This window comes from Calidris pugnax, unplaced genomic scaffold, assembly GCF_001431845.1.
Source record: "Calidris pugnax isolate Ruff unplaced genomic scaffold, ASM143184v1 scaffold425, whole genome shotgun sequence".
In the NCBI taxonomy this organism is placed as follows: domain Eukaryota; kingdom Metazoa; phylum Chordata; class Aves; order Charadriiformes; family Scolopacidae; genus Calidris; species Calidris pugnax.
Genome location: NW_015091137.1, coordinates 688,665 through 698,235, shown reverse-complemented (window position 1 = coordinate 698,235; position 9,571 = coordinate 688,665). Strand labels below are relative to the sequence as shown.

Sequence of the window (9,571 nt, the reverse complement as noted above, 5' to 3'; positions counted from 1 at the left end):
CACCGGGGCACGGCCCGACAGCCGCCCCACGCCGAGGCAGACCCAGCCTTGGAAATATATAGTAACAAGTGAGTGCAGGCAGCAGAAGTAGCAAAGCATATGGTAGGTGTTGGAGTTTATTCCTGTCGGTGAGTGTCAGCAGCGACAGACGGCTGGGGGTGGCAAAGTGAGAGATTTTTGGTAGGCGCCCGTGCAACACCACCCCACGGACGCTGCAGCTGCGGCGAGGGTGGGGACCCCGACGCCCCCCACCGAGTGCCACCGGGGGGGCACCCGCATGCGCAGGGACGGGTGCGCAGGGACGATCTCCCAGCGCTGGCGCGGCACCAACCGGGGCTGAGCCACCTCCCTGCGCCCCAGGGATGTTTGGCATCAGTGGTGGCCAGAGCTGAGGCCCCCCCAGCTTCACCCTGCTTGCAAAACCCACCACCCCATCCATCCTGGCTGAAGACCACCCACCTGAACCCGAGGAGGGCTAACAGCTGCTCCCAGGCCCCAGTGGCTGCTCTGCAGGCTTGGAGGCTCCAGGGATTGCCAGTGACCCCACTGGCTCCGGGGACTGGCTGGGACCTCCCACTCAGCCCAGCCTGACTCCATGGTGCCTCCGGGATTTTGGCAAACCAGCCCAGGGGCCAGACCCGCTCCCGGTGCTGCCAGGAGACGCTGTGGGCAGGCGGCCAGTGGCGGTGGGAGGGGAACAGATTGTCCGCAAAAAAGCACGTCAGTCCCCGAGCAGCAGCTCGGAGCAGGATCTCCTGTGGGCTTATCCCTCCCGGGAGGGTTTGATGGACAGAGCATTCCCTGTACAGCTCCTCTGGGGCCCAGCAACACGAGTGCTCGTGCCAGGTGTCATTCACAGCTTGTGTCCCACCAGTGGGTCCCTCCTGCGCTGGTGAGACCAGGACAGGGAGCAGGAGCTGCCTCCCCCATGGCCATGGGGAGCAGGAGCTGCCGAGAGGAGGGTGATGCTTTGCTGGGGGTTGGGGCAACATCTCCCTGCCCCTAAAGCCCAAATCTCCATCTGTGCAGCAATGGGCACCAGGCAGGGCTGGGGCCGGGAGAGATGGCGAGAAGAGCCAGGGAACCCAGGACTAAGGCTGGTGCTCATCACCAGCTCCTGCCACGGTGACAAGCTGCGGTGCCGGCAGCGCTGCCTAAGGACACTTTACCAGCATCCTCCTGGTTCCCTCGGTTCCCCAGCAGCTCCCTGGGATGGGGGGGCTAGGAGAGGTGAGCTCTCTCCCCAGTGGTTGCTGGTGCTTGGTGCCTCCTACACCACCACAGCCCCCTCCACCCAGCCCAGGGATGGGGCAGGGCAAGAGCCAGCCCCAGCAAGCCCTCAACCAAGCACTCATCCTCCCCTGGCACAGGTGAAATAAATACTCGCCGAATGGCAGCTCACCTGCTGCTCCTGTTCCTGCTAATTGCAGTGTTCTCACTTCACACTGATGTGCTTGATAAGATTAGTGATTACAGAAATCTCATATGGCAATTGGATTGAATTGGGAGCCGTGTGAGGGAAATTGGACTGAGCTGCAAATAGGAATTAATTATAACCTGGCAGCGGTGAAATCTGAGGTTTCGAATATGTATTTTTTTGTATTGCCCAGTGCAAACGCTGGCTTTGGCGGGGGCGGGGGGGTGCTGAGGGCTTCCCTCCCAGCGAGGACGCGCTCGCTGCCGTCTGGGCCGTCACGGGGCAGAGGACGTCGGGGTGACAGGCCCTGGGCTGGGGCGCCTGGCGCAGACGAGCACGGCTGGTGGCATCTCGCTGGCGAGCTGAGCCTGCCCGAGCTGCTGCCCTCCCTGCTCTGCCTGGCAGCGGCCGCTCTCTCCATTGCCATGGCAATGTCAGACGAGCTCCCTGCGGCGCGTCCAGCCGATCCCAGTGGATTCAGCCGCCATGGCTGATGTGGGCCCACACCTGGCTCGCGCCCGGCCGAGCCAAATGGCCCTGGAGCAGGCAGGGGCATTGGCACATGCTCAACGAGCTGCAGGGCTGCCACCGTCCTGGGAGAGCCGAGGGAGGGACATGGAGACGTGTCCCCCTCCCCAGGACCTTGGGATCTGGGAAGGAAAGCAGCGGGAGGAATGGAGCTCAGCCCTGGACGGCACCCGGAGCGTCTCCCAGCCCTTCCCGCCCTGGCACCCAGGCACGGCCCGGTGCCCCCCACCGCGGCTGGACCCCCTGGGCTCGGCCAGAGCCTCCCTGCGCAGGAACCAGCCCCGGGCACAGAGCAGAGACCGGCCCCGGTGCCGTATCGACTGGTGCCCGTCTGCACCGACATTAACGTGTTTGCCAGCAGCTGCTGGCGTTCAACAAATCCTCCTGTTTGCTTTGTTTATGTCATTTTTTTTCCCTCCCACCTGGGCCTATTTGATGCTTTGGACATTTTGCAACCATTTTAAAGGCAGCATTTAAAACTCCAGCAGGCAGCTAGCGAAGTGCAGGTTGCTGGAGAGGGAGAGGAGCGACCGGGAGAGATCCCTAACCCCACAAATCAGCCTCTGCCTTCAGCCTCATCCATCCCCATGGCCACAGGCTCCGTACACCGGCCCCGGGCCAGGGCCAAGACTGCGCTGGCTCTGGGGTCTCCCAGTAATTTCTCCTCTGCCAGAGAGATGGGGAGGGAGAGTCCAAGGCGGCACCTCCTGCTGCTGTCTTTCCCTGGCTCCGGAGGCAGGACCTGGCCCCAGGTCCTTGTCAGGTTGCCAGCCTCAAAGCAGGAGAGCAAAGCTGAAATGGAAAAGCAAAATACAGGTTGTGCACGCCCCGGGGCTGGCAGTAACAGGCAGCTCTGCCTGCCCTGGGGACACCCCGCCGGCGGCTGCTGCTTCAAACGCCAAGTGCTGCGGGGGACAAGGAGCCGCACGTTGTCCCAGGTCCCTGGGGCTCCCAGCCTGGGGGGCTCCGTGTCCCCTGGAGGAGTACGGGCCACTGGCCAAGGCGGCACAACCGGAGCCCAGCCTGGGGCGCAGGACCTGGGGGCAGCGTAGGGGAATCTCTCTCCTCCGGCTTTCTCTCTTGCCTGATGTGGCTACAAGGGATTGTGGGATTCAATTAACTTCTGTTTTCCTCCCAGTAACAGTGGGAGTCTTTCCCCCCCCGCTTTAGAACAGACATGCTGCCATGGAAGACAAATGCTTGCAATAAAGCGAAGGCGCGTGTGTGCCGGGTGAGGCCGATGCTCGTGTGCAGCCGGGGACCCCTGCCTGGGGCCACTTGACCCCCCGCTGCTGCACACCCGGTACCACCGGCACCACATCCCACCAGACAGTCCCAGGCACCCAGAGCCGCTGCGGGCACCCGGCAGGCACCGGAGCGGGACCCCCGCGCAGCCCCGGCTGCCAGCAGTGGGCACGGGGCCATTTCACTTTCGATGCCCCCGTGGCTGCCCCGGGAGGTGGGAGCCCATAAGGGCAGCTGCCACCAAGGTGGGCACAGCTGAGCTCCACAGGGCTGTCACCCCTCTGCCAGGCAGCGGTGGCTGCGGGGGTCTCACCCCGGGTGGGAGCTGGGTTTCTCTCGCTCCAGAGGTATTCTGTGCTGTCTGATGGAGATGCGGTTGCCTGTTTGCTGGGCTGGTAAATCATGTCCTGGGGGAACCCGTCTCGATGGCAGTGGGTTGTGCTCGGCAGCGGGGAGCCCATGGCAGGCACCGGTTCCGCACCCTGGGCACAGCAGGGAGGCACCGGGCCATGGCAGCGCTGGCGCCACGGTGCAGACCCCGAGCATGGGAAATGTTGTGGTGGCTTTGCTCACCCCATGCCCCCCTCCAGCACTGAGCAGCCCCCGCAGCCCCTCACCCCCGCACTGGCCCCGGCGCGGTGGGGGCTGCGGGCAGGAGAGAACCCCCCCGCAGAGCGTCCGCCCCGCACCCGCCGCTGGACCAGGCGGCCGAGGGTTGCCAGGCAACGGGAAGATGCTTTTTCTGACCAAAATGGTAAATCGGCAGCCAGGTCGCAGTGGGGGAGGGATATGGCCGGGCTGGGGCTGCCCGGGGGGAGCACTCAAAGCTTCCCCAGACCCAACAGTGCCCAAAAATCTGGAGAGGAGGAGCAGCAGCCATTGCAGCCCCCTTCAGCCAAAAGTGGCTCCGACCCCAGCCACTGCCAAGGACCCCAAGCACCAGCCAGGGACAGCACTCGGCCCTGGGACCCCCCCGCCCGGCCGGGGGACGGGGCAGGGGCAGGGTGTCCTCCCGCGGGGACAGCCCCACTGGCCTTCTCCCTGGGAATCCCTCCCTGGGGAGCGCTGGCCCCGCCGCACACCCCTTATGAAACTGAGCCCCTAATTTGCCGTGTCCCTCCCTCACCAGCCATCGCGCACGCAGCTAAATGAGCTCCAGGCAATTTTCTCAGAAGTTGAGTCCTCGCATTGTGGGAACACAGGACTAAAAATAGCCGAGGTCTGAGTGTGCGTCTCACCCAGGTGAGTCTTGCTCTGGAGAAGGGTAACGGAGGCAGCAGAGCCACCAGCTCCTCCGCACTCAGATGTTTCTCCCCCTTCGCCTCAGTTTCCTGCGTGGATCCTGCTGCCCAGGCAGGACCCGTGTCGTCCTCCAGCACAACCCACATGTGGCTGCAGCAGCCTGGGGACCCCTGGCCCGAGAAACCCCTGGGAGGGGAAAGCCCCGGGGGCTGGAGCATCCCTCAGGGTGGGCATCGCAACCCCGAGGGCAGAGCCACCCTCACTCACCAGCTCTCACCCAGCAGCTGCCAACGGCCGCGCTTCATCTGGGCACCCTCCATCCCGAGGGACTGTGCCGGGGAGAGGGGACATGTCCCCCTGGTCCCCCTGGCCACCACCAGCATCTTCCAATCCAGAGGCTCATCTCAGCCCCTCCCGGGTGCAGAGAGACACCGTGTTTCCTTCCCACAATGACTAGATTACAAATTCAGAGTTAAATCTTCCCCCACAAGATGCCCCTCTCCACCCCTCCAGCTGCTTCCAGTGTTTCCAGTGTTGAACACTTTCCAGGGATTTTTCGTGTGTTCAGACTGACCCCATCCACTCGAGTTCAGAGTAACTTAATCAGTCTCATTTCATTGCTAACTGCTGTAGCTTTACACCTCTAGAAAAAGCACTACTTAAATTATTGGCACCTGCGAAGCTCTCGCCATGCTGCTTTCTCTGCCCCTGTGGGGGCAGGAGGAGAGAGGGCGGATCTGTTTAGTGCTCCCAGCCTTTATTTTTACCAAAAATGACAAATTATTAGAATGGTGGAAATTAGAAAAATGGCACTTAGGTAACCTCCCTCTTTTCTTCAGCGGCATCTGATTAAAGGCAGATTTTGAAATGGAAGGTGGGGGAGAAAACAGGAAATGTGCTGAACACCAACAGCCGGGCAGGGGGGCTCCCTGGGGGGGCAGGGGAGGGAATGGTCCAGGGTACACCCCGAGAGCGGCTCATCTGGCACCCACATCGCTCACACTGTAGAGCCCTGGGGGGACACATCACGGCAGCACCGCGGTGGGGGTACGGCCAGGCAGGAACTGTCAGGATGGTTTTCACACCAAAACGCTGCCGGAGCTGATCTCGGCCGCTGCACAGGAGCTGGCTGAGCTGCTGGGCGCTGTGGGGAAACGGGCTGTGATGCTCAGAGAGCGGCAGCATGGGCTGCCACCCCGGTGTTGGCATGGGGGCAGAGCTCAGATGAGCCCCAGAGAGCCCCCCGAGAATCTCCTGTAACTCAGAGCCCCCCTGGAGCTGGGGGTGCCGGGCATCCAGCCCCCCCGAGGGCAGCGCTCCAGCCCACGCTGCTGACGGGGAGCACAAAACCATCGTCATATCCTTAATCACCAGCGCTGCCAAGAAGGAGCAGAGGGGCCAGGCCAGGGGAGCCGGCGAGGAGGAGGAGGAGGAAGAGGGAAGGGACTCTCCTTCAGCACAGCCCCTGCAAGGCTGCTCCATGGCCGGACAGGGGTCGCAGCTCTGCTCCCCAACCCCTCCATGGCACGGGGGGCCGGTGGGGAAGATAATGGGGCTGGGGGGTGTGTGCGTGTGCTGTAGCCCCAGAGATGAAAAGCAAAGGGAACGCCTCAAGGAAACCAGGAGACAGGGCACCACCTGCATCTGTTTTAGAAATTACTTTATTGCACTAAAAAGGGGAAGTCATCTGTAAACAAACATTCCATTCAGGTATTAATATATTTTTTCACTCCAAAAATGCATAATTAAATCCAGCCACAGAAATATCAAAAGCAGGAACAGTAGAAAAGAGCTACAGGAGAGAAAAGACCCAGCCAGGTCACAGTCCCAGCTCCCACGTCACCCTCCTGCCCACCTTGGGAGCGGGGCTCACAGCAGCACATCCCAGGGCTTGGAGGGCAGCCACACACCACTTGACTCCAGCAAGGCAGCCCTGGGACAGGCAGGGGGGACAGCACAAACCCCCAGGCTCTTGGGTCCCCCCCAGGGCCAGCCCCCATCCCAGCAGCAGCCCAGGATCCTGCTCTCAGCATCCCCCTTGCCCAAACCCAAAGGCACATAGCTCTGCCGTGGGGGACGTGTCACCCCCCAACCCCCTCATAAAGCACCAAAAGCTTTGCCCAGCTCCTGTTCCCCCTCCCCTCACAGCCTGCTGGGTCTCCCCCAGCAATGCCTGGGCCCCACCAGCCCCTTGCACGTGCAGCACCCTGGGGAACCACAGCACCCTGGGGAGGGTCCCCTTCCTGCCCCAGGTCTGCTCAGGGGCAGGATGTTTGCCCCCAGCCCAGGGAGGTGTCCCATTGCCCCGTCCCACCCTCCCCAGAGCCCCCACCTGCCCCCAGGGTGAGTCTGGGCTCAGGGGCTGGGAGCGTCCCCCGTGTTGGCTCCCGGGGGAGCGGTGAGAAGCCTCAGGTGGGAAATCCCCCACGAAGGAGGGACATGTCTGCTCCTTACGTCCTGCACGGTTTGTTTTCAGCCACAAGCTCGACAAACAGCCACAATCACCCCAAATCCCCCCGACATGCAAACACGGCGCTATCAGAACCATGCCTCGCGTACCTGAAACATATTTACAGACAGAAGTAAAACACGCTGGGAAAGATCAGCCTCAGATATAAATAGCCAACACCGAAATCTGCCATCTGCTGCAAAGGACAAGGAAGGAACATCAACTGCCACCGACAGAGGTTAACACAGAGGGACACGTGTGTGCGCGTGTGTCCACGCGTGCAGCAACAGGCGGGGACGGGAGCGCTGCGAATCCCGCTCCCTTCCACAGAAACATGCAGGGCCCGATGCAATGGGTAACACCACACCAAACAACAACAGGGCGGTGGTTTTATCCCCGCGGAAGTGCCCCGGCCGGCATTTCCCCGCTGCCGGTGCCACCAGCCATCGACTGGGATGGCAGGGAGGGACGGGAAGGGTGGGAGCACCCCGCTCCCCCCCGAGGGAAACTGCAGAGCCAGGCCAGTCCCCTGGGGAGCCGGGTTCCGCTGGACACAGGGGTTTTGTGGCCCCACGGGGCTCGTCCCTCCTCTCGGTGGGTGCAGCCGCTCCCGACCGCCATAGGCGAGGGCAGGGGGGCCTCAGCCACAGCCTGCCCCCCTGCCCTGCAACACCTGGGGGTGTCCCTAGTGCCAGCCAGGCCACCAGCACTCAGGGAGGGCTACTCCTGTCACCCCAGCTTTGTCAGCGAGCACGTCTGCTGGGACACTGCCTGGGACCACCCGTGAGCCCAGGGTGAGGGGTGCCAGGCGCCCCCGTGGCAGTGCCAGCCCCAGCACCTCCCTGTCACAGGCAGGGGACGGGCAAGGGATCCTCCTGGACCTGAGCAAACCCAACACCCCTGAAGCTCCAGGCCCTGTGTCCCGCAGGGGGTGAGCAGTGGGGACACTGCTGGGGGTGGGCAGGGGGGTGTCCCGAGAGCTGCAGGTCGGACCAAGCCAACTTGTGCATCTGCACAGTCCTGCAGGGCTGGGAACAGCCCAGAAAAGGCTTAAAACCCACAAACCTGACTCATCCCCGGGGTCACCTCCCTTGGCCCACTCTTGGGTCACCTCTGCAGTATTTTCTCTGCAGTTTCCAAGACTAGAAACTTGTCTTTTAAGTTAAAGCTGAGGTTGATGCTATCACCTGACTCCAGGGGCTGGGACTTTGAGAGCGGTGGCACAAAGAATGCTACAGAGATCTACCCACCTCCAACCTTTGTGCTGGCCAGCTGGAGACCACGGGCACTGGGGAGGGAAGAGCCCAGGAGGTGACATCCATCCTTCCCGGTGGAGATGGGGCCAGTGGATCTCTGCTGTGCTCCAGGAGATGCAGCCCCAGGAGGGAGCAGAGGGGAGAGGCTGCGGCTGCTGGCCCTGCCTGCCCCACTGCAGGAGGGCTGGTGCTGGCAGCGCCACCCCTGAGGACCCCCATGCTCTGCCACAGCCCCGTCCCCCCTCCAAGGGGCCCTTCCAACCCCCCTGAGTGAGGCCGGGGGACATGGCTTCCCCCCCCTGCCCTCACCCCAGCCCCCAGGGGGGCAGCAAGTGCCTACAGGCAGGACAGGAGGGCAGTGAGGGGCAGCTCCTTCTCCCCCAGCAGCGTGTCCCGCTTAAGGCTGCTGCCCTTGTTGACCACCTTGAGCTTCAGAGACATCTTCCTGGCATGGCCAGGGCCCAGCCCATCAAAGAAGAAGTCCTCGTTGAAGACGGGGTTGCGGCTGTTCTTGACGATGGTGCTGCGCTGCTTCTGCAACTTCCCGGGGTTGAGGCACAGCGAGACGCAGCAGTTGATGCTGCGCAGGTCGACGAGGGCGTCGTAGAGGTCCTCGGCGGAGACGAGCCGCACGCGCAGGCGGGCGTTGGAGGGGTCGTACTCAGCGGCCAGGCGCAGGCTGCCGCCCCGGCTCAGCCGCAGGCTGTGCTCCCGGTCACGGCCCGGCGGCAGGTCCAGGGGCAGGAGGGCGGCGGGGGGCTGCCCCCCGGCCGGGGCGCTCCTGGAGCGGCGCTGGGCGCTGGGGCTGGTGTCGGCAGAGCTGTCGTCGGTGGAGAGGGAGCTGTTGCGGGCCACCGAGTGCTTCAGCTTGATGACCTTGGACTGGCTCTCCTGGCTGAAGATCTTCAGCAGGGAGACGGAGCGGGAGAGCAGCGGGGAGCCAAAGGGCGAGGACTCGGCCGAGGAGCACGTGTCGCTCTCGCCGCCGCTGAAGTACCGGCCGGGGTGCATGAGGGCTGCGCCCAGGTCGGCGGGGGCCCGGGGCCTGCCCTCGCCGTTGAGCTTGGCTCTGCGCTGGGCGCTGGGCGAGGTGGCCGGCGAGGGGCAGAGGCTGCTGTGCTCGCTGTGGAAGAGCGACTCTTTGCGCCGGGTGTGGGGGCTCTCCACCAGCGTGGCGAAGCCGTAGGACGTCTGCGCCTTGGGGACGTAGGGCAGCGACATGGCCGTCTGCGCCTGCGGGTCCGCGTTGGTGCTGAAGCCCTCCTCGGCCGTCCAGTCCTCGGCGGTCTCGATCTGGATGATGTGTCGTCCGGCTGCCCGCTGCCGGGGCCGGCTGGACGGCCGGGGGCTGCGCGGGGGCTTGCGCCCGGCCAGGTCCTGCTCCGAGGCGGAGGGGCCCATGGCGGGCGCCGCGGGGGGCTCGGTGCCCTCGGC

At 63.8% G+C, this 9,571-nt stretch overlaps 1 protein-coding gene across 1 annotated transcript; it reads right to left on the bottom strand.

Annotated features, from left to right (window-relative positions):
* Positions 1-6,127: 6,127 nt before the first annotated feature.
* C2CD4C (C2 calcium-dependent domain containing 4C) lies at positions 6,128-9,565 on the bottom strand. Its single transcript, XM_014958590.1, has one exon. It carries the CDS (start codon positions 9,536-9,538, stop codon positions 8,474-8,476), a length of 1,065 nt encoding a protein of 354 aa, XP_014814076.1. The 5' UTR covers positions 9,539-9,565; the 3' UTR covers positions 6,128-8,473.
* Positions 9,566-9,571: the final 6 nt, after the last annotated feature.